At 43.2% G+C, this 25,569-nt stretch overlaps 1 protein-coding gene across 1 annotated transcript in view; it reads right to left on the bottom strand.

Annotated features, from left to right (window-relative positions):
- MYO16 (myosin XVI) overlaps positions 1 to 25,569 on the bottom strand; it is a gene marked incomplete at both ends in the record, with an annotated part of 497,659 nt that overhangs the window by 196,493 nt on the left and 275,597 nt on the right. The window contains one exon of the mRNA XM_080689777.1: positions 193 to 265. Coding sequence (XP_080545903.1) covers positions 193 to 265 — 73 coding nt within the window. The remainder of the gene's footprint in view (positions 1 to 192; positions 266 to 25,569) is intronic.

Raw genomic sequence — 25,569 nt, 5'->3', positions numbered from 1 at the left:
CTCTCCCAGACAGGTAAAAATGATGAATCCCCAACACACCAGGAATATTAGATTTAAGCCACAAGTGTAAAGTTCTTCATTATGTATTTGAATGTAATTTTGATGATTCATTTTTCTCTACCAAATTAAGAACGAACTTAGTCAAAAAAGCAATTTTCAAGTTCACAAGATTTCAAAAGAAAGCCTACTTACTTGTTCAAATTCATTCCTTTGAAATTCTTCAAAACCAAAGATATCCAGTATCCCAATATCCAGTGTTTGTGTGCTGCAAGAAAAAAAAAAAAGGCATCGGGATAAATGGTCATCCTTGGAGCACCACCGAGGTCTATGTCTTGGCTGAGTCAGGGCATGAGCACCCAAACGCCTGGTGTGCCGCTGCCGATGTGGACTAGACCTAGGCAAAGAGCGACTGATGAAAAACTAAAGTTAGCAAAAAAAAAAGTGTTCTTTTAAGGCTCCGACACCATCACACATACATTAATCAAAACACACTGCTCTCTAACTTAAAACGTAAGCGCATGTGGGTGGTTTAATATGCGCCTCTCTGAAAGGGTCCTGTGTCTGTCTCCTTCCCCTGGACCCGCTTTCCTTAAAAACATGAGCCTTGTGCCTCGTGGCTCTCAGCGGCTAATACCTGCATCTGGTCTGGCTCCTGCAGCAGGAAATCAAGGGTTACGGCATCACCGTAAGTACAGTATGAGGTGGACTGCAACTGAGTCACAGGCACGATGTTGGGTAGATGAAATTTAGTCATTTCTAGAGTTATACTGCAATCTGCAAAGTGGAATTCTTATACTGGAAGCAAGAGGAAAATGAGACTTTGAAGAACAATCGGCAAACTCCATCTCCTTAGCCAATGTAAGTGATCACTCCTGGATGCACTGCAGCCTTGGTGACAGCCTTGGTGACAGTCTGCGCCCACGCGGGGAGTGAGGAAGCAGGACGGTGGCCCTGAACACCCTGATCCCAGGCGGAGGCCGGGGAGGGAGAGGCTGGCACGGGACAATGCCCAAGGGGCTTCTTGCAAAGGGAGCCTCAGACATGTGGACTTTTGGCCCAGGAGGGCACCCCCCTCATACACACACACACACACACACACACACACACACACACACACACACACTTTGACCTCAAGGATGGAGAGCACACCCGCCACCCTGGCTTCCTGTCATGGCTGTGCTGTTTGTTATCATTAGCTCTTAGGGCATCGAGGCCCCTTATCCGTGCAAGAGGATGGGTTTTAATTCCTCTCTTCTTGTTGTGTCCAAACCAAAGAACCAAATTGGCAGCCAGTTCTGTTTATCCACCTGCATTTTGTTTTCTACAAACAATACTGAATCATCATACCTTAGGGCCTATAATACATCACTTAAAGGATAATTTTTTCCTTTAAAAATATAGACTAATGAATGATCTTATCATACTCCATTCACTAGATTATTTGCTGTGTACTGTAGAAATAAGAGTTTCACAAACAGAAAGGAAGCATTTTAAAGCTCTTCCTGTAAACTTCACATGTCAAAAAAGAAAGCTATGGGCGAGACAGGAGAAACATTCACACATGCATCTCCGGGTGCTCAGTTCTTCAGAAGGAAAAATAAAGATAGCTTTGCATCTCATGAACTCTGCCTGGCTGAGAGCTGAGTGTTTAAACAAGGCACTATAGGAGGTACAGGCATGCAAATGTGATCTTTTAAACACTTTAGCAACTATTGAAGTCTTTTGCAAGATAGTATAAACAACAGTATGTTTCTGGTAGAGATGAGCATTATTTAAAAGGTGTTCTGTCACTCATTTCTACAGGATGTTTTAATCCACTGGCACTTTCATCTACCGTGTGACGTCCGCACTTCTCTCTCTCCTGCCATCTTTATGATGGGCACAAAGCCCTAGCAGGAATGGTGTTCACTTCATGTCAGTTATGGTGCCGAGAGGCAGGATTCCTTGTGTGTGTGTGTGTGTGTGTGTGTGTGTGTGTGTGTGTGTGTGCGCGCGCGCGTGCACGCACACCTCCTTTTCCCTTGTGGTGAGCGGTATCATCTCTCTGGATGGAATTCAGTGGTAAAGTTTCTCAAACCCTCGAGCTGTCCAGCCTTGGGAAGGAATCCTGGTTGGTTTCTGAACAACTCTGGGCAAGTGACTTGAATCTTCTGAGCTGCAATTTCATGATGAGTGAAAATAAGATAAAACTGTTCCATCTAGATTGTGGCCACAATTAGAAGTGATACTGATAAAGTTTCAGGATAATAGCTGGCTTGTGATGTGGCTCTGATAAGTGAGAGCTGCCTTAAAAAATAGTCCTTGTGTAAATTTATCTTACAACTTTTATTTTATTTATTTTTATTTATAAATCCTTGTAAATAAAAATGGTTAAATATAAGTAATGCTTTAAAAAGCATATTAAAATGCAGAGCTCATTAAATTTTTAAAAATAAGGATGAGAAAAATATTTTTCTCTTCTACACAGGGCAGTTTAAATTAACAGAGCCTTCCTCACAAACAATTCGGCTAATATAGTAGCCAGCTCTACAAGGCTCCTATCACTTGAACCAGCATTCCCGTATGTAGCAACATATGCTAAGAAAATTATTAGAAATGCCATTAAAGACTTTCATGAACAAAGATTTTCACTGTTATCTTAATTACAGCAACAACTGCAAAATGAAATAATAAATATCCTGTGCCGGCTACAATTAGCTAAAGAGCATGCGTCACGTGATGGATTAATTTAATGGAGTTATCGAGCTGACAAAAGGCAATAAATAAATGCTATATAAAGAACAGTGTTGATGATGTGTGTAGGAACCAGAAAGCAATGAAGCAATCTGGGGAAGAATGAACGTGCACTTCTTTTCTCTTTACCGAAAAGCCGTTATTTTGAAAACCGGGAGATATTCACATGATATTTACAAAGCAGTCTGAAAGGGTGGGGAATGTTCAGGAACAGCACTGGGCAGGAAGAGCCGGGCGCCACCGTACACCTGAGGACGGACAGCAACGGCACCTGTAATTCTGACTGAAGAAAATGAATCCACGGCTCACGAAGCAAGGTCCACATCGAGGGAGCACTCCAGGACGCCTAGGCTTGGAGGAGATTTCTTAATTTTATGGGTATTCTATACTATTTTAATAATTTTATTTGTAACCTTATTTGAAACCATGCATACACGCTGGGAGAGATGTTGCGAGCTTGTAATCCTAGTACTTGGGAGGCTGAGATGGGAGGATTGCAGGCTTGCGGCCAGCCTCAGCTCCTTAGTGGGGCCCTCCACTAGTTAGTTACAGGCATGCACCACTCTGCTCGACTTAAAACTCTATTCAAAAATACATATGATCACCAGTACCAAAAAGAGACATATAGTCAAATATATTTTGGGGCATTTTCTACTTGCAGGGAAAAGAGATTTCTGTTACCTCCAGGACAGAGAAGAAAGTGCCCCGGGGTAGTGAGCGGGAGCTGGCTGTACCTCCGATGGGCTGAGCAGGGAGCAGGAGTCAGGCAAGATGGAGGAGGCCCCATCTGAAGGCCACACGCTATCTGGAGGGCGCTGTCTCCTCCTCTCTACTTCCATGGGGCCTCCTTCCAGCCCTCGTCTGCAGCTCCCATGCTAGGCTCTCAGGACCTTGGTGGCAGGGCCCTTGGTAAGGATGGCCCGTAGCTTTGCCAGAATCTAAGGCCAAGGCAATAGACACAGGGTGGGAGGATGCCGCTTCTCTTCCTCCATACCCCCTTCTCCTGGACAGCAGCGGTGCCAAGCACGGGCAGAGACACTCGGCCTCAGGATGTGGCGGTGTGGCCCAGATCTGAGTGTCGATCGGTCCTTGAGGGGTAGCTCCGAGTAGCATGCATTTGGTCAAATGGGCCCTCCTCTTAAATGATGCCTTTGTATCTTTTGAATTCCAAATGCATTTGGTTACAAGTGCTTTAAAAAAAGATGGTAAGGAAGGAAAATGCATTGTCAAAGGGGAATTAAATGCAAGCTTAATGTATTTTAAGGACAACTTTTGCAACTACTGCTGACAGAGTGCTTTCTTTTTAAGTCTGTTGTGTCAGTTACATCGGAATGGGCCGTGTGTCTGTGAAGGCGGCAGCAGGCTTGGCTGGCCAGTGACGGCGTGTTTAGCCTGTAGGACCCCTGGTCCTGCAGCATCAGCGCTACTCCCCTGCTAGTGGACTTCCTATACCTGGTCCAGAAGAGTTCAGCTCAGCACCCGGTCTGGGGCTGAGGGAAAAGGGAGAGGTTTCTGACCAGTCAGGTACAAACGCTTTGGGCTCAGTTAACATATTAAGGAGGCGGTCCATTTTAGTTCGGATTCTGCCTCAGACTTCTGGCTTTCCTGGTGACTAACAAAACTGTCTCACTGGCATGAAACCATATTCAGTGCCTTTTGCAGAGACAAAAGATTAAATTCCAGGCCATGGTCTAGTACAGGCAGGGAAAGAGCTTAGGTTCACTCTCTTCATCTGAGCTGAGACTTGAGTGGCTTTAAACCCAGATTCCCCCTTCCTTGTCCCCAGGCAAAGAGATTCCCTGGAGAGCTACCTAAGTATTTAGTCAGCTTTGCAAAGAGCTTGATCTGCCTGGCCCCCAAACCTTGGGCTGGGCTGGAGGGACATTCGCCTCTTGGGGCGGTGGTAGGCCCTGGGGACCCCGGCCCGGGTAAGAGTGAACTGTGACATCAAGTGATTCCTCTCGTCCAGTCCTCTTGGCCTTGGGGTTGCTGCTCTGGCAGAGGTGGGTGGTGGGCAGTCCCTGGGGTGTGTTCAGGCGCTCCTGCCTCACCGACAAAGTGCTTGCTCATTTACTTTAAATGTTTCCGTGTTTTCTTTCTTTATTTTTTATTGGTGCACTGTAGCCATACCTCTTAATGGGATGCAAGATGGTGGAGACACAGATCCACACATCACCCAAACATGTTTCCATGTTTTCTGAACTGGCAAGCTGTGTTACTACAGAGGATGTGGTGCAGTCCCTCAGCTTAGCTAAGCCTCTAAGATTTTTTTTTTTTTTCTAGCCTATATTAGGAATTTGGAAAGAAGTGGAAGTCTCTGAACTGGACACTTTGGGGGATCCCTCCCTTTTATTCTTTGACTGAAGAAAGGATGAGGGTTACCACTTTCTGAAGCCATGCCAGCAGTTATGAGGAGTTTGGTGTGATAAATGGAGCTCCCTACTTTGTGGGAGGGTGGCGACCAGGGTAGCTGTGTGTCCTTTATGGTTCTGTGCAAACCAGCATTGTTTCTAAACGCGGTCTCTTCTGCACCTCTTCCCTGGAAATTATCTTATCTCTTGCGGCTAAGACTGCAATTAATCAGGCTGGATACAAAGGAAAGTTCTGAGATGAGGATAAAAACTAAGACTGACATTTTAGTGAGCACCACATGTCAAATGCCCTACCTAATTTGAGATATGAGATAAACAATGAAAGTCATTGCCGTTTTGCAGAGGAGACTACTAGGAAAAAGGACGAGAAGATGCTCATGGACACGTGTCAGGATCCAGGAATCCAGGGTGTCGGTCTGAGATGAATCCAATTTGGTCCCAGCCCATCAGCCCTAGGTCTGGTGCCTGTAAAGTCTCTGAAGCACGGCACAGAACTGCTCCAGTCACTCCTCAGATATGTGTTTAATTCTACCCCACGCAAAAATCAGGGAGCGAACTATCTCTACCTGGGATTTTAAAAAGAAAAAAGTAAAAAAAAAAAAACAAAAAACGCAGTTCATCAAAAACTGTGGTAGTAATAAGAGTGCATTAAGTAAAACATCACATATACCCTTTCTAGTGGTGAAAGCAACAACTCACAGCTTAAAAGCATAAATACTCAGTACTTCCAACAAACTATGTCTTTATTCATTATAAACTATGTCTACAATACTTCTATCTATGTATGTTTATCAAAAGAATCTCTTGAAACACAAGTTATATTAGTCTACCACAAATTTTTTTTTGGTGGTACTGAGGGTAGAACCCAGAGGCTTTCTACCTCCAGGCTATACTCCCAGACCTTTTTATATTTTATTTAGAAACAGGGTCTCACTAAGTTGCTGAGAGCCTCACTAAGTAGCTGAGGCTGGCTTCAAACCCGTGTGATCCTCCTGTCTCAGCCTCCCAAGTGCGGGGATTACAAGTGTGTGCCACCATGCCCGGCCTACCACAAAATTTAATTGCCTTATTAAAGGCATAAATAATATTTAATTTATGTTATTATCTGTGTCCCTAGTCTATAACAAACTGCCTTCTGTATAAAAGTAGATTATTAAATAAATATGAACTGGGCATGGTGGCCCATGCGTGTAATCCCCGCTCTTGGGAGGTTGAGACAGGAGGATGGCAGGTTCTCAGCCAGCCTCAGCAACTTAGTGAGACCCTGTTTCCAAATAAAATATAAAATAGGGCTGGAAGTATAGTCCGGAGGTAGGAAGCCTCTGGGTTCCAACCCCAGTGCCACCAAAAAAAAAAAAAAAGTAAATATGACATCTCTTCTCCACCAATTATTCTATGGCTATTAGAATAGTTATGAAAAATGGAAACAGGTAAAATAGGTTTCATAAATGAAATCACCTGATATAGGACAATGTGTGGGATGAGGGACAAGGAGCGCCCTCCTATGACTGCTGTACAGGGCTGCAGGAAGCTTCACTTTGAAATCTGGAATGTGGCTTGGCTTCACATACTGAGACTAAACACAGGACTACGGAATTACCCAGAAATCCCTCTCCTGAGCATATAGCCAAGAGAACAGCACATCTGTCCAGTAAAAGCCAATCAGGAAGCCGAATGTGTTGAGAGGCTGAGGCACAAGGATTGCAGGTTCAAGACCAGCCTTAGCAACTTAGGAAGACTCTGTTTCAAAATAAAAATAAATAAATAAAGTTAGGCTGGGGTGTAGCTTGAAAGCAGAATTCCCCTGTTCTCAACCCTTGGTACCATGCTAATAAATAAACAAACAAACAAACAAACAAATAAATAAATAAGGAAATAAAAAAGACAAGCCAGAAAATACACAGGGCTCCGCTTTCCTAGTAATAAAACACTAGCAAAAGCCCAAGTGCTCATCTGTAGTAGATTAAATAACTAAATAGCAGTATGTCGTAGAATGTTCCTACATGTTTGTACACAGGAATATTACATAGGAATAAAACAAGAATGAGCCTCTGCTGCCCTCGACACATGTAACAGTGAGCTCAAAGGGGCTCCCCCGCCCCCACTGCATCAAAGCATGCAGGAGCCTCTGGGCGCTGGCACACCCTGCATCTTAGTCCAGGCAGAGGTCACAGGTCTTGTGACAGGTGTCAAGTCACTGAACTCTGAATGCGACGAGTGCACTTTGCTTATTCTAGATTTCAACAAAACAGTAGGAAATGCAGTTGGATCACAGCTATGCACAGGCTAGAGATGACTAGTTAAATATTTGTTAAGTGAGACACATTAGATGTGTATTTATTTTGGCACTGCCAACTCAAACATGACGTTAGGACAGGGAGCCTCGTTATGATACCCTGGCTTCTACAGAGGCTGAAGCACCACTTGTTAACTGAAAGCTAAGCAGAGAAGAATAGACAAACCAGATGTCAGAGTGGCCAGGGACGAAGACGCAGCTAATTACAGTGGCATTTATCTCCCCGATTCATTTGTGTTGAAAATGTGTATATGCCTCCTCCCATTCTCTGAGCACCTCTGGGCATTGCCCACTGCTCTTTGAAAGCCAGGCTCCGTGTCTTGGGGATGCCTTCAGAGCAAGGACTAACCCCCAACAAAGGAAAGAGGGGTACTCCTTACATTCCAGCAGTCCTCTGGCAGCTGGGCGGTCCCAGGCACATGGGTGGTTCATGGTTGCGGATGTCCTGGTTGTGGGAAGGGTGAGGCTCCTGAGGGTGCTCAGAAGCACACCTGCCTGGAGATTTTGGAAGGAGGAGAGCAGCCACAGCGGCATCAATGCAGACACACACCAGTCAGTGCCAACTGAGTGAGCCCACAGACCACACGGCCACAGGCAGCTGGAACCTAGACGCTTCTGACCTAGGACCTGCTGCATAAGGAAGGCCCTTGGCAAAATGGCAAATTCAAATAGAAAACCAGGTGGAGATGCAGAAATTCTATGACATCTTTGTCTTTTCCAGGAAGCGTTCATTTCAGTCATATACCCAGGGATGCCTCTCCTTTCCTTTCTGTGTCAGTTTGCAGAGGACTATAGGATGGCGGATGGTTATTCCTCAGCATTCTCAGCGCCGTAACTGCAAATACCTGATGACAACACTGAGATTAAAGATTTCTGTGCTAATAGTTCTAGAGGTTTCAGTCCACGTTAGGCCGGGTCATGTCTGCAGAGCTCAGGACGTGGGAGGTGAGAAGCAGAGAGAGTGAGAGAAAGGAAAGACGGGGAGGAGGGACGCAGACACACACAGAGCCCCAAGGCCTCCACCACAGTGACCACCTTCTCCCACCACCCAACAAACGTATCAGTCTATCGATGGACTTAGCCATGGATGACATCAAAGCCCTCACACTTGGATCATGCCATTGTTGAGCCTATCTGCATTGCACGGTCATGCGTTCTTTCGGGGACATTCTTTATCTGCACCTCAGCAGCAGGACTTAGGGCTTCAGTAAGGCCCCCCAGGGACATCTGGGAGGCCCGAGGGAAAGGATTCCTGTACATTTCAGCAGGGGACGGGGCTGATGGGGGAGTTCAGGTTTGGCTCTCAACAATCCTGTGGTTCACTGAGAAGACAAGGCGTCAAATGGCTGCGGCCAGGAGGACACGCTCAGGACCAAAGGAGGCCGGGAGGACACGCTCAGGACCAAAGGAGGCCGGGAGGACACGCTCAGGACCAAAGGAGGCCAGGAGGACATGCTCAGGACCAAAGGAGGCCGGGACGACACGCTCAGGACCAAAAGGACAGTACTCAAAGGCCTCAAGCCCAAGTGTTTGAGCCTGGTTTGGAGACCAGTGATTCAAAACGGCAGACCAAGGTGGGATCTGAGTACATAGGTGGGGTGGGGGTTGCCTGTGATCTTCAAAGAAGAGGCATGGCCTCTAGACATGGAAAGGAGAGACCTCCCTGTGTGGGTGGCCTGGGCCTATGGGCGCACAAGTTGCACAGGCACACGATGCTCTGAAGGGAAGCCAGCCATTCCGAGTGTGAGGACTGCGCTGTGACGTGGGCAGGAAGCCCGGCTCCTCGTGGGCGCCCGCCTTCTCCATAGTGTGCAAGTTAAGATGGTACATACATCTTAACAGGTGGGCTTATAGGGTCGCGGTTATCAGGATTCACAGCAGTGATGTCCTCATTTGCAACCCTCGAAATTCACCTGCTAATGGAGGCCCTAGCAGTTCTGCTGAGACTCAAGGATCCATGGAATTTGCTGTGTTTTAGTATAATTTAAGTTGAGGGGGGTTCTATTCAGAGCCCACCCACTACAGCACAGAGCAGCGAGGCTGTTGCAGAGAGGTGAGTTCGGGGGCTAAACCATCATGAAGACTTTGTAGAGGTGCCAGCTGAGCATAAACGCTGGGTACTGGCTCTTCAGGGGAATTCTCAGAACAACGTTCTCCGGGCCCATTAATCCTATCTCCCTTTACCTGGTGTTAGATCTGTGTAGTAAAATCTCTAAAGGTAATCTTGTCAGCTTCTGCCAATGAGAGGGATTCGAGAGTTCAAAATAACTCCACTGCAAATGGCAGGAGATGCCTGAGGGTAGTCCTTCGCTGCCTCTACCTGTCAATCAAGAGGTACTGGCCAGCCTCACCGTGGCCATCGGTCCATTCTCCATCCACAGCAGGGCAGGTACTACCCTCAAGCGCCTTTCAGACAATTTGGGGAGCAATGAGCTGAGATAGGCCCCTGTTGGTTTTAGGAACCCTGCCTTACTTGCATGGTTTCTACTTGCAGCAACCACCAGTCTTCTGCAAGTAGAAACCACATTTTTAGCACATTTTGAATGTGCTACAATCAGATATTGTCATTTCTTAAATGTGTCCCCAGTTCTCTGGTCACTAGAATCTGGATACTGGCTCTTGGTGCACTGTGGTGCTGCTCCAAGAGGAAGCCAAACTCTCCTCTGATGATAGGAAGCCTCTGTCTTAACTTGTTAATTTTTTTAACATAGTGGATTAAGATTCCACAGGAAACTCTCTGGAAAACAATGGCCTAGTGACAACTGGCTCATGACACACTTCTGAGGCAAAACTCAGATGCAACTACACTCAGGTAAGGAGGAGGAAGGCTGAGGGAGGCAGTGAGGAGTGGACAGATATGATCAGCGAGGGAGCTGGAATTTGTTTCTAGAGAAACCATATTGATTTGACTGCATGGGATATTTATTTCATACTTTAACCTATTAGATAACTACAATTTTGCCTTTGTGGCTCTGATTTAGTCTTTGTCCTTGAGCTAACACATATTTTACTCCAAAAGTCCTCAAATTATTAGCAGGTTAGGAGAATATCATCGTAAAATGTAAGTTTTTTATACAAATTAAAGACAATACCTCATGACACCATTTCAACTTCAACTTCTCAAACTCCAGGACTGTCTGCGTCCTGGTGCTACAAATTCTCTGCAGGTCCACAGGACCCAGAGTGCATTTCAGAGCACCAGCCATTTGAATATGATTGACATCTCCTGACCCACCCTCACTAGACATCATAATCTCACAGGTCTTGAAACCAACAACAAGGCAGAGAGGCATGTAGGCTAAGCCTTCCTGTGCAGGCAGATGGGATGTGAGAAGCACAGTTTTAGGAACTGAGAAAATTAAGATTCGCGAGACATAAATGTTTTACTAAAGATTTCATTAATGTTAAGTGGTAGGCTCAGAAAAGGAATCCAGATCCCGTGCTTGCTGTTATCCTTGAAAAACACTGAAACTCAGCTAGAATAAATAAAGTTACTGTGTTCATAAATTGATGACCCTGTGCTTAGATATACTAGTACAGGTATAAAGAATGAGACTGGCATCCATTTCAAAACACTGTAGCTGGGGCTACAGTGACGTGTGGGCTCGGTCTTCTACTTACCAACCTTTCCTAAACAGAATTCCTTTCTCCCTTTGTAATGTTTGAATTTCCAACTCAAACTCTTTCTTGTTAAAATAATTTTTACTATTTTGTGTGTACGGGGTGAAAGTTACTAGGGATTGAACCTCTGGGGTATAACCTGAGTTAAAGTTCCAGCTCATTTTTTCTTTTTGAAATAAGGTTTCACTAAATTGTAAAGCTGGTCTCGAAACATCAATCCTCCTCCTGTTTTAGCCTCCCAAATCCTGGGATTATTGGTGCCACCATAACCAGTTTACTGTATTTCTATGTAAATTTTATTGTGTATATTTAAGGTACATGATACGATTTTTATCTCCATGTGTATGTATATGTGTTAAACAGTTACTATAGTGAATCAAATGGACACATCCGCCATCTCAGAGATACCCATTCTCTGCACCCATGGCATGTGCAGCTATAATGAATTCATTTAACAAAAAGACTTAACCTAAGCACTACTATGACTACAGTGTTCATGCTGGGCATTAGACTTCCCACCTGCTCATCCTACATGTCACTTTGTGTCCTTTGGCTAACTGTTCTCCATCCCTCCACCCCATGATATTTGGGGTACTAAGCATTATAAAGAGTGCTTTGCAGCTTTGCAATTTAATGTAAGTATTGAAGAGCAAGCCTTCATCATTCAAAGGTCTGAGGTGTTAATGGTCCAGAGAACAAAAGCCAATACTGGAGGACACTGGAAGGGGGTCATCTCAGAATTCCTCACATCGCTTGCTGAGTGGAGAGCTATCTTTTTAACAGTTGCTTTCAAATGTAAAGTGGTGGTTCCAATAGAAGCTGTAAGCATACTGACTAGACAGTGACCTGCAGCCAGTGGTAATGGGGGATAGACAAGCACTGTGAAGCTCAGAGCCTGAGAGCCGGGAATTTACGTTTGTTCTCAGGCTATGTATCAGCTCGCGCACCTGGTCAGGCCTGGGCGTGGGCATGCAGCTGGCTGTTTCAGCTGCAGCAACGCAGGTGTCCATCCCTCATCTCCCAACAGGCCAGCTGAGGCTTGTGCATGTGGCAGTGACCAAGGAGACCTGAGATAGATTCACAGGGCTGCAGAAGTGACATGCCCTCATTTTTGCCGTGTTCTCTCTTGGCTTGCTCAAGTGACAAGGCCAGCTTAGATTTGAAGGGAGAGGGGATGGCCTGACCTCTTCAGAGAAGCCTCTGAATCATCTGTAGAAGCCATGGGTGCAGAAAATAACAAGGAATTGGGGCCATTGATTGCAATCTACCACCAGACTCTTCTCCCAACACTGGCTTTTAAGCTAGGTTAACTTAAGTCTTCAGTACATTCACTATTTCAGTACAAGTGTATTGAGCACCTCATTCTTCAAGGTGCTGCACGGCATGCTGGAGACTCAGACACCAAGGAACAGAGGACAGATAGCCATGCCCTGGGACCAGGTCGCACTTGCATAGATCTAATTGTGATACTAATTTTATTGCAAGTAATGCCATCTATCTATCTATCTATCTATCTATCTATCTATCTATCTATCTATAGTTTTTGTGGTACTGGGGATGGAACCCAGGGGCATTCTACTTCTGCGCTATACTCCCAGCCCTATTTTTTAGTCTTTTATTCTTTTATTTATTTATTTATTTATTTATTTTTGAAGCAGGGCCTCACTGTGTTGCGAAGGGCTTCACTAAGTAGCTGAGGCTATCCACAAACCGTGATCCTCCAGTCTCCACCTCACTAATGCTGGGATTACAAGTGTGTGCCACCATGCCCGGCTGCCTTCTATATTTTAAAGGGTTGACCTCAAATTTTTATAACATCAACGCTAAGCTTCTTTCCCCTGTTATTCTTCTGAGAGTCTTTAGCAAGGGAAACGTTTTGGGGAAAGTTCAGATTTTTAAGTCAGGCACAATAGGGTTCACACCCTAATCCCACCTCCTTCTTGTTGGGACACTGGGCCTTTTACTTAACTTCTCTAAGGGTCTTTTTGCAAAAAAAAAAAAAAAGTATGAGAATAATGCCCACCTGGAAGCCGATGTCAACATAACTACAATGTCCCTTGGCTCCCAACCTAGCTCATTTACAGAGAACAGTCAGTAAATAAAAACCATAAATCCTGTGCCTTCCCCACGTATCACACCACAGCACGGACAGAGAGACCAGGTGGGGAGGTTGTGTGTCTAACAGGACAGCACAGAAGGAGAGGTAAGCGCAAAGTCTGGGTGGACAAAGGCTAAGACAATCCTACATTTGCAAAGCACAATTCCTCAGAAGATTAGAGTTAGAAAGTACAGCCTGTATTTTAAGAGTGCTACTGACAGTTCTTTCCTGGTGTCCCGTGAGGAAGAATAGGACCCCCGCACCCTCTTCTGAAGGGCTCTTTATTATTATTCTGGCAGAACTTCCACACTTCCACCTTGCCCGTGGCACATACTGGCTCATTAACACAGACTGGGTTAATTACTGAGCAGGACAAGTTGTCAGGATGGGTCAGAAGGCACATGCATTTCCCTAGTTAGGACCAGGTTTCCTGGCGAACTTCATCCTTTGTACAAAACCCATCTTTGAGCCGGGCATGGTGGCGCACGCTTGTTATCCCTGTGCTAGGGACAGGAGGATCGCACAGGTTCAAAGCCAGCCGTGCTGGCTTAAGAGACCCTGTTTCCGAATAAAAATATTTAAAAAATAGGTCTGGGAGTGTAGCCCGGAGGTAGAAAAGCTTCCAGGACCCCAGTACCCCCCCCCCACACACACACACAAAAAAAAATCATGCTTGGGTCTCTGCATTCTTGGCTCAAGAAAGAGCTAGAGAAATAGAATGCTGGAGGGTTTTCATTACCTTTGTAAATCATTTGGTTTCTCAGACATTCTACTGAAACTATTTATTTGGCCCTTAAATATAATATTTGCAGAAAATAATAGTTGTTATCAAAAAGAAATAAGAAAACAAAACTATTGCTTGATATGACAAATGTCACATTCTCATAGATCTCATAAATCTATTTTTCTCCCCTTCTCCTGAAAATATGTACTTTAGGCAAATGTGCACAGTTTCTTCTTGGTTCAAAAAGCTGTGTGCTTCCTGAAGCAAATTTTCACACATATGATGATTGATATTTAGATTCGACCACTATTTTGTCCATAGCGTCTGGTGATTTTTCTAATAAGCATGGCATGTTTTGGACTGTTGTTTTACGGTTATTAAGTGGTATTTAAATTTCTAGAGTGTTCTAACGTGTATGATTCCTTGGTAAAACTACAATACGTTTTCCTTCTACTCCTTTGGATTCTTCTCTTTCAAAACAAAAACAATTTCACCAAATAATGAAAGACAAATACACAGTTGCAGAGGACAGGATGTAGCTCTTTAGGAAATTGTTATACATATGACGATTTGGAGAGGAAATGGAGCAGAAGGAGAAGTATTTAAAAGCAGGTTTTGTCTCCGATATCTGCTAAATTGCGTGGTTTTGGTTGTCATGGTAATGAGCAGCATGGCTTAAATAAGTCCACACAGAAATAGAAGTCGCTCATCCTATATTCATAAGAATCAAGAGAACCTCATTACTTAATGGAAAAAGATTGAGTTTAGATGAAGAAGGAAAAGAAATGGCATGTCGGGTTTACTTTTCTGACAAACGGCTTGTGATTTTATCTCTGAGAAAACAGAAAGACAAAATATTTAAAACTAAACAGCATAGGAAATGTTGTGTGTAAAACTTTTGGTATATGCAAAAGGGTGTTTTGAAGGTACTTTGCAGACTCAGGGTAAAGGAAAATCATTGGTAAATATACAATAAACACTCAACTCTGGAATTCAGAAAACAGAAGAGCAAAATTCAAAGGAACAGAAGAAAAAAATATAATAAAGCTATGGAAATTAGTAAAAAATAACAAAAACATGAGATATGACAATAAAATAAAAATTGAGTTTTGAAACTATAAGGAATGCAAAAGTTGTCAATCTACAGTTAAAATACTGACTGAATGATTTCAAAACGAAGCTATGATTGAATTGATGAATAAATTAAAAATTACTTTTTTGTGGTACTGAGGATTGGACCGTAGGGTGTTCTAACCCTGAGCTACACCCTCAGCCCTATTTTCTTTTGAAACAATGTTTCACTAAATTTCTGAGGCTGATCTCAAACCTGTGATTCTCCTGTTTCAGTCTCCCAAGTACCAGGATTATAGCCATGTACTACCATACCCAACTAGTGTCAAATCTTATAACATTTTCTAGAAAATATATGTAATTCAGCAAAGAATATAATTCAATTAGTCAATCTCCCTTCCAACTTCAAGAAGATTTTAGGGAGATTTCACCAGATAGTAAAATATATCATCTCCATTTAGTATAAAATTTTTCAAAAAAAGAAAAACAAAGCTACCAATTTATTCTTTAATATTAATTTGATAGCAAAGGGTTGTATAAGAAAAAATAGATCTGGGCATGGTGGTACACACCTGTAATTCCAATACTTAGGAGTCTGAGACGGGAAGATCACAAGTTCAAAGAAAGCCTCAGCAATTTAGTGAGACTCTTGGTACCTTAGAGAGTCCTCGTCTCAAAATTAAAAAATTAGGTGTAGCTTGAAGGTAAAACGACCTTGGGTTCAATCCCCTGGGACAGGAAGGAATGAAGGAAGGAAGGAAGGAAGGAAGGAGAATCTCATATCACTAATGAAAAGAAATGCAAACGAGGATCTAGTGCATCCTGATCAATAGGGTTTACACTAGGCCAGGCGCGGTGGACACGCTTGTCATCCCAGCATTTGGAGGCCAAGACAGGAGGATTGTGTTTCATGGCCAGCCTCAGCTACTTAACGAGGTCCTTTACAACTCAGTGAGACCCTGTTTCAAAATAAAGAATAAAATTAGGGCTGGGGGTGAAGTTCAGAGGTAGAATGCCCCTGGTTTCCATCCCAAGGACTTAAATAAAAAGTAGGATCTACACTATAAATGAAGGATTTAGCATCAAAAATATACTTCAATGTACTTTGCCATGTGAGCACAGAATAGGAAAAATTGCTCTTATCATCTTAATAGATAATGGAAAACTTTAGATAAAATTTAGTGTCCATTTAGAAGAGTGTTTTGGAAAGGAGATGGGGCAGAAGAATTGTTTAGGAAGCTAGTTTGTCTGAGATATTTGCTATTTATCCTTTGAAACTCTAAGCATATTATTCATGGCAAGCCATTAGTGGTGTCATCATTAACTTGAAAACAAGACAAGAAGATCTTCTACCATCATACATTTTCTATGTTTCACTGGTGGTGCTGGCCAATGCAATAACATAAGAAACAAGACTAAAGAGAAGAGGGAAAAAGATCATTGGGGCCACTTATATTAGAAAATAATAAGATATCAGCAACTTAGGGAGAATGTCAAAAACTTAGTGAGACCTTTTCTTCAAATAAAAAAATTTTAAAAGGCTGAGATTATAGCTCAGAGGTAAAGCGCCCCTGGGGTCGTCCCAAGTATCACGTAAAAAATAAGTAAATAAAATAAAATAAAATAATAAAATATGCCACAGGAAAACCATTAGAACTAATAGGAAAAGCCAGCAGGGTTTCTAGATATAAGAGCAACATAGGAAATTCAAAGTTTGTTTTTTCAATAAACAAATTAAAATGTAATAGAAAAATAGCATCCATCATGACAATGCAAAGCGCACGGTACCTAGAAAAATAAATTAAATAAATACATGCAATGAACTGATGGGAAACAATTATGAATGCTACAAGAACACTCATATCTTATGCAAGATGTACAGATGAAACAGAGGTCATTTTGTGGAAGAATCAATATCCTAAAAGGAACAATTTACTCTCTTGATCTATAAATGTGTTTCTAGTCAACATCTCAAAAGAATTTTCTCATGAATAGTCAAAACGATGATATAATTCATATGTAAAAATATTCAGGAATAACCAAAGCAAATAGAAGAAATACAACGTATTAGAAAAACCAAGCCATTCAACAGACTGGATCATGGAGACAGGTTTAGTCAGACTAAAAATGAGAAGGGGAGAGAGCACATCTAATAAATAGGAAAGGAGTTCAAGAGTATCTGAGGAAGAGTGTGAAACCATACAAATTCCTCGTATACACTGTATTATTCCTGGTGTATTGAAAATTTAAGGATTTGGGAGAAAATTCCGCATGCCTTTGGAGCAAGTAAAGAATGTCTCCACTGAGGTCTTGAAGCCAGACCGCTGGAGGGGACTGTGCGAATGTCACTGAGCCCGTGGGGCTGCGGCCGCGGCGCAGGGCCAGCCGCTGCCAGGACGCGCTTAACTGCTCCGGATCAGGTTAATGGTCACCCTGCAACTCTGCCGCCCACTATGTACCCCGGGGAGAATCCTCATGGGACATCGCAGAAGACATGTATGAGGATCCAGCACTGCGTCTAGCTGAGCAGAAGAGAACTGGAAGAGGACAGTGTGGCTTCCACATCTGTGGGAATACATGCAGCAAATTAAAACAGGGAACTAATTCTGGATGTTTCCAAGTAGCTAATTCTCAAAAACTCCATGCAGTACAAAGGAGCAGCACAGGAACTGTACTGTAGGCTGGCATTCCTGTAATTGTTTTAACCACTTCACAGAGCTGCGTATTTGTTGTGAGAAACCAATAGCTAGAGAAATAAAAAAAATAACTGCAGAAGAGTCACAGAATATTGATTACACTCCTGCCTCTGGGGAGGGACGGACAAGAATGGATGTATGCAGAAAAACAAAGGGAACCTTTGCTTTGAGCTCTAATGGTCTGTTCTTTTCATTAGTTAATTAACGTTAGTGTTAATTCTGGGTAGTGCATGAATGAGTGCCTGGTATGCCATTCAGTACTTCTCTTAATCATTAAAGCTTTTTCCAAAAAGAATGAAACATAGCATATAAAAAGAATATTATGCTTTAAACAGAAAAAGAAAAATTGAATAAGTCTATTTTCATTTTTCGCAAATGCACAGATGGTGTTTTATTATTTGTATGAGTTATTTAAAAATTAGTAATATAAACCCACTTATTAAGAATTAAGTACTTTCATCATAATTAATAAGGTAATGCCTAAAGTGTCCTTTTTATTTTTACTCAATACTTACTTATAAGCTGATTTTAGGTTCTTATCTCTCCTGCAAGTATCTTTTTGATTTGTAATTCCCATCAGAGAATTTAAATATTCATAAATATTTCAATAAGTACTATAAGGAAAACTGTCGAGGGGTTATGTAAAATGTTTAGATTTAATTTTTACTATTCATTTGTTTGTGTGTGTGTGTGTGTGTGTGTGTGTGTGTGTGTGTGTGTGTTTGTTTGTTTTGTGTTACTTGGGATTGAGTCCAAGGGCATTCTACCTCTGAGTCACACCCCCATCCCTATTATTTATTTTGAAACACAGCCTCACTAAGTAGCTGAGGCTGGCCTTGAACTTGCAGTTCTCCTGTCCCCACCTTCTAAGCATTGGAGGGCATCACCACACCTAGCTAAATGGTTAGTTTTAATAGGATTCATTCACACACATTTGAGCTCTGCAAGGTTCCCTTTGTCCTTAGTTTTTGGATCTGTTCAGTAAGAATAGATGATCTGTCCTTTTCTGAACTTCTAACTGCAATTTATAAAATTTGACCAAATAAGAGAAAGCGAGAAGGAGAATGTGATTTCACTTAGGATCCTCAGGTGATATTCAAGAAGTCATATGGTTAGGTGTTTTCTTGGGGAAACTAATCTCTAATTTTGTTATCAAAATAGCAGTAAACGCTGGGCACAGTAGTGCTTGGTGCATGCATGTAAGCACATACCTGATGCACCTTGGGAGGCTGAATCAGGAGGATCACAGGTTTGAGGCCAACCTCAGCTACTTAATGAGACCCTCTATAATTTAGTGCGACCCTGCTTCAAAATAAAACATTAAAGATAGAGCTGAGAGTAAAAAAGTAGCTTGAAGGTAAAATGCCCTTGGGCTTAATCCCAGGAACTACAAAAATATTAAGGAAATAAGGAAGAAAGAAAGAAAGGACAGAAGGAAGGAAGGAAGGAAGGAAGGAAGGAAGGAAGGAAGGAAGGGAGGAAAGAAGGAAGGAAGGAAGGAAGGAAGGAAGGAAGGAAGGAAGGAAGGAAGGAAGGAAGGGGTAAGAATATGCAATTTCTAGACATTTTCTTCTCACTCTTCTTTTCTATCCACTAGTCCACGACTTGGATTAAGTTTCTTATTTCAGCCTGGGAAAGCCAGGGTCATGGCAAATGCTCTCTCATAAGGATTGCTCCAGCGTATGGAGACACAAGTGGGTTTCTTATGTGTGTGGTACAGGGGACTGAATACAAGGATACTCTACCAACTACTCCCCAGCCCTTGTTTAACTTTTGGTTTTGAAACAGGGTCTCTCCAGGTTGCTAAGAGTCTGGCTAAGTTGTTGAGGCTGGTCTAGAACCTTTGATCCTCCTTTCTCAGCCTCCCCAGTTCCAGGATTACAGGTGCGCACCAACACACCCACATTGTGTATTTATTTATTTACTTACTTACTCGCTCACTTTTTTATTTGAAACAGGGTCTCCCTGAGTTGCTGAGACTGGTCTCAGACCTGCAATCCTCCTGTCTCAATCTCCCAAATATTGGGAGTAGAAGCCTGTGCCACACCTGGTACAAACATTCTCTTACACTCTGCTGCTTTGAAATATGTGGCTTCTTGTCTCTAAAATATTTTCCAACCATATGGCTCAGAAATGGTAGCAGTCATTCCCATTGGTCCTCTCCTTGAACAGAAGGATGCTAAGCTCTCATCCAATGGAAGCTGACCTTTCTAGAAGGATGTGTGGGAGGGGATGAAGAGTGTGTGGCCTGTTGAGATGTCCACTAATGGTGGACAGTTCCTATAGACATGTTGTGCTCCCAGTGGCCACCAGCCCCCTGGGAAGATGCTGTTTGTTGTGGTACTGGGGATTGAACCTAGGGACATCCTACCTCCTAGCTACACTCTTTCTTTTTTCTTTTTTTTTTTTCATTTTGAAACAGGGTCTCACTAAGTTGTGGAGGGTTTTTCTAGGTTGCTCAGGCTGTCCTCTTATCTCCCAAATGCTTGGATTCCGGTGTGTGCTACCATGCCTGCTTAGAAGGTATACATTTTAAACTCTTTTTTTTCTGTGCTGAGGATCATACCCAGAACCTCCCACATGCTAGGCTTGCACTTCTACCCTGTAGCTACACTCCAGCCCAGTCTTCCAACCTTCAACTCAAAAAGTTGACCTGCTCAAAGTTGGTCTCAATTCCCTGCAGAAGATAAACCAAGTATCTACTTCAGTAAGAACAAATTACTATTATGACTATACTCCAGTCCTTCTAAAATACATATGTTGCATCTAACATTGGAAAATAAAAAGTAACAAAACCTCTTTGTAAAGTAATTGAGAACAAAATAATCACACAGACAATGATAACATGTACTGATGATGATCACATGTATGAACGATGATCACATGTATGGACGATGATCACATGTATGGACGATGATCACATGTATGGACGGTAATCACATGCATGGACGGTGATCACATGTATGGATGATGATCACATTATTATGATCACATGTATAGACAATGATCACATATATGAACGGTGATCACATGTACATTTGATGCACATGTATGGATGGTCACATGTATGGACGATGATCACACGTACAATGATCAAATGTATGGATGATGATCACATGCATGGATGATGATCACATGTATGGACAATGATCACATGTATGGACAATGATCACATGTATGGATGATGATCACATGTATAGACAATGATCACATGCATGGACGGTGATCACATGTATGAACACTGATCACATGTATGAACACTGATCACATGTATGGCAATGATCACATGTACAGATGATGCACATGTATGGATGGTCACATGTATGGACAATGATCACACATACAGACAATGATCACATGTATGAATGGTGATCACATGTATGGATGATGATCACATGTACAGACAATGATCACATGCATGGACGATGATCATATGTATGGACGATGATCACACGTACAATGATCACATGTACAGATGATGATGACATGCATGGACGATGATCACATGTATGAACGATGATCACATGTATGGATGATGATCACATGTACAGACATGCATGGACATGCATGGACGATGATCATATGTATGGATTATGGTTACATGTACAATGATCACACGTACAGACAATGATCACATGTACAGATGATGATCACATGTATGGGTGATGATCACATGTATGGACGATGATCACATGTATGGACGATGATCACATGTACAGACAATGATCACATGTATGAATGATGTTCACATGCATGGACGATGATCACACACACAGACAATGATCACATGTATGGACGACGATCACATGTATGGACGGTAATCACACGTACAGACGATGATCACATGTATGCACCCTGATTTGAATTTTAAGCTCAAGCATCCTGCAGTTCACAAGATGGAGAGCCCCTGACAGCCACAAGAGTCCTGGGGTACCTGAACCTCGGGGTCTCAGGCATACAATGCATTGCTCACTTTGGCGACAAGCAACACCCCAAAGCCTAAGGCACCTGACATCTCTCCACCTGAGCACCATGAGCATTTCCGCAGGACAGACAGGGAGGCAAAGGCAAAGGCCTCGCATAGAAAACAGAAACAGAAGGACGGATGCTGTAAGTAGGAGGGAGGGAGAGACCCGGAGGGGGCGAGGCGGGGCTCGTCCAGCGCAGTGTGCGTGCGCCTCGTCTCTGTCACTCTGAACTACACTGATGTGAGCTTCGGGCACCAATAACTGTGTATGCATGCATGAATTTCAGGTATATGTGGGTATATGTATTACATAAAACAAAACAAAATGAAACTTGCAAAATGACATTTGAAACTGTCCTTAGATGTCCAGTCAGATCTCTGGGGTTGATGGGCACAAACAAGTGTGTGCTGGGATCCAGAGGGTTCTGCGGTGTTCACGTCAGTTCCAGCCTCAACCCCCAAGACATGTGATCAGCTTCCACTGATAAGCGCCTTGACCTATTCACAACTGAAAAAATCTATTCTACTAAAAAGTCTCTTACTAACATACTTACTACCATTTTCCTGTCTCACTGATGTCATCTATTAGGAGGACTATACTTTTAGAGTCGTAAATTTTATTTAAAGTTGATAAAGAGGACCCCTTAACTCTCCCCTACACACAAATTCACATTTAAGAAATATTCAAAAATACTAGAAAAGTATCAGTATCTTGAGAATGTTAATTCAGAATTTTGGGGTTTCTTAAATCAATAAATCAAGAAATAATTGTAGCCCAGGTATATGAGTATTTGGAGGGGCTGGGAGGGCCAGCTAACTTCCCAAAATATATGAAGAAAAGTGTGCATCTGTATGTGTCTATATATGTATGTGTGTATTTATCACATTCATTGGATAACCAACTTTGACTTTGACCTATAAATATTGAGAAATACTGTAACACTAAGTCTGATGAGTACTAGTTGAATGCATCTCTCTGAGACCAAGGGACATGCAGGCAATTGACTGCCATAACATTAACCGCAACGGTATTCTCTTATGTTTCAGTGTCCTGGAAAGCAAACACGTGTGTACACAACACCAACACTCAAATCGTGTCAGGCAGGAGCTCGTTCTTAGTAGAACAAAACCAAGGCGTAGAATTAGAAAATGAAACCTTGAGCCGATTGAACTTAATCCACTTAACCCAGTTAATTAGATTGCTCTTCAGAGTATTATGGGAAAGATCAGCCCTGTGCGCCCTTCAGCGAGACAGTCTTCAGATGAAATGCTGGTTTCCAAATTATGGATAAGTTCCTTTTAAAAAGATGATTTGAGGCCATCATTATTATTTTTTCTTTACTTAAAATACTTGTTCCCAAGTCTTAGTTTATGAAGATGTGCAATATCTAAGATGTGTTTCTGAAGGATTCCAATTGCTTGTTTTAATTCCCCCTCCTGGACGCCCCCCCCCACCCCATACTGAACATCGAAGCCCTTGGTCCTCTAGCCCTGAGCTATCTATCCCCAATTCCTCCATTTGTTTATTATTTACTTACTTATTTTGTACTAGAGATTGAACCCAAGAGCATTCTACCTCCAAGTTATACTCCTAGCCCTTTTAATTTTTATTTTGAAACAGGATCTTGATCAGTTGCTGAGGGTTTAGCTAAGTTGTTGGACCTGGCCTCAAACCTGTCATCCTCCTGTCTCAGCCTCCCAAGTACTGGGATTACAGGCATGCACCACCTCACCTGTCTCATCCCCAGCCCGTTTTATTTTTTATTTTGAGACAGCGTGTTGCTAAGTTGGCCAAGCTGGCCTTGAACCTATGATCCTCCTGCCTCAAGCTCCCAAGTGGCTGGGATTATAGGCACACCTGCATGCTTCCTCTTTCTAGTGCAGGCTATTTGCATCCCTCTGGACCCAGCATTCTCTTGAGCTCTGTCTGGTGCAGAACCCTAACATACCCAGAGGACCCCTAGCTGACCTTCCCGGGGATGCGTTCTTTTTCCCCCTTTTAGTCAATGAGCCATTAATTATGAGACACTGGAAACTCCGGCCCACTGCTTATGTCGCTCGCTCTTAGGAACGCCCTCCATCTGACTGCGGGGGGACAAACCGGCATTGGTAAGCTAAGCGTGCTGCTGACATCTTGCTGGCCCCCCCAAGAAAACCGACTTGTGGACGGTTTTCCTGCTCTCCCTCACTGGTACAGTTGTTCAGATCTGGTTAGCACTTCCCTCTGTTATTTACACCCATACTCCAGATACGCAGGGGCAGAGAGGGGATTTAGTAGTTTTATTTTCCACCAAATGCTTTATTTTCTCTTCCACAACCATCTCAAGGTGTGTAGTAAGGGACCAACTCTGGACAGACCTTAGGATGGGCCCGTGCCTCCCGGGGCCTGGAAGCTCTGAGGCCTCCCTCCTTCCTCCTCATTCTCGTGCCCGCTGCCCCCGGCACCACCCTCTAAGGAACTCGCCTTTCCACTCTCTGGGCATCTCCTCCAGGGCTCCGGGCTCGTACTTCCTCTCCACAGCATGGACCTCGTGTCCCTCCATGTTAGTTTTTTCCTCCAGGCACCCTCCTGATGGGGAAGCAGCCCTGAGTCTAGCCTAGATGGACCTTCTCTGTGCAACAATCAAAGACCACAAACTGTGCTCTGGACCCTCACCAGGCACGCTGCAACCAAGCTAGAACTGTGTCAGAAGAAAAGACAGAGCATGGAAAGGAAAAAGCTCAACCCCATGATCTGCTCACCCGGCAGCAAACCCAGGCAGAGCCGCTGAGACGCTGCCCCTGCCGCTCCCCACAGCGTCAAACGAGAGGCGACATTTCTATCTCGAAACAACAACATGTGTCCTCCACTTAACACTTTCTTAGGCAAAGTGGATCACCGAGGAAAATCTGCAAGAAGAGCCAGGACTGTGCGAGGGCTTCCCAGTGAGTCGTCTGCAGAATTTATGAGCGTCTCCTCTCCATCAATAAATGAACATAACTAAGAAGTCTTCTTCCCAGCACAGCACCCCGGTTATTCTGACAGCAGATGCCCCTATTATGTCAGAGGCCCGAAGAACAACTTCACATGCGCCATCTCAGGTAACCTTCAAATAACCCTGAATGACAAACAGGTCTCATGCCAGGTGTCAAAGGAAGGCGCCTGGGGGATGAGCAATTCTTTGAAGCCAAACGCAATTAATCATAAGGCTTTCACAGGTTGGTGTTTATGTCAACTGAAATAGTATAAGGAAGTAAGTACAGGAATCCTTAAGGAACCGAAAGCTAAGTAAAAAACAAAATAATGTCTCCTACGGGTATGTTTTAAATTCTACTTATTTACTGTCCTATAAAAGCATGTCAATTTTTGCTGCCCGAACACAAGGATTTCAGTCATGTAGACAAGAATGAACGGGGAGCAGGAGCTAGAGGATGCTCACCAAGTGCTGTGCCGGCGTCTCTATCCCCCGGAGCTGCGTCATGATGTGAGACTCCGGCGCACCAACAGAAGTATTGAAAAGAAACAATAAATGACAGGAATATCTATGGACTCCTCTACTGGCTAACTGAGTTATTCTGGGAAGTGTGTGTGTGTGTGTGTGTGTGTGTGTGTGTGTGTGTGTGTGTGTTGCTAGGGATGGGACCCAGGGACATTCTACCTCTAAGCTACACCCCAACCCTATTTTTTAGTCTTTTATTTTTGAAACAGGGTCTCACTGAGTTGCAGAGGGCCTCACTAAGTAGCTGAGGCTGTCCGTGAACCACGATCCTCCAGTCTCAGCCTCCCAAATGCTGGGATTACAAGCCTGAGCCACCACACCTGGCTCTGAATTACCTCTTAAACCTCATTTATTTCTAACTTCAATCTATTTAGTCTAAAGGTGTGTCTGAGATAATGAAGAAAGCTCCATAAATTATAGTTCTTATATCATATAGTCTCACACATATAAATTTCCTATACATACATATCATATAAATACATACAAATATATATACATATATACGTATATAT

Source organism: Muscardinus avellanarius (genome assembly GCF_963383645.1).
Source record: "Muscardinus avellanarius genome assembly, chromosome: 2".
Classification (NCBI taxonomy): Eukaryota; Metazoa; Chordata; class Mammalia; order Rodentia; family Gliridae; genus Muscardinus; species Muscardinus avellanarius.
This window is presented reverse-complemented; position numbering and strand designations above follow the sequence as displayed.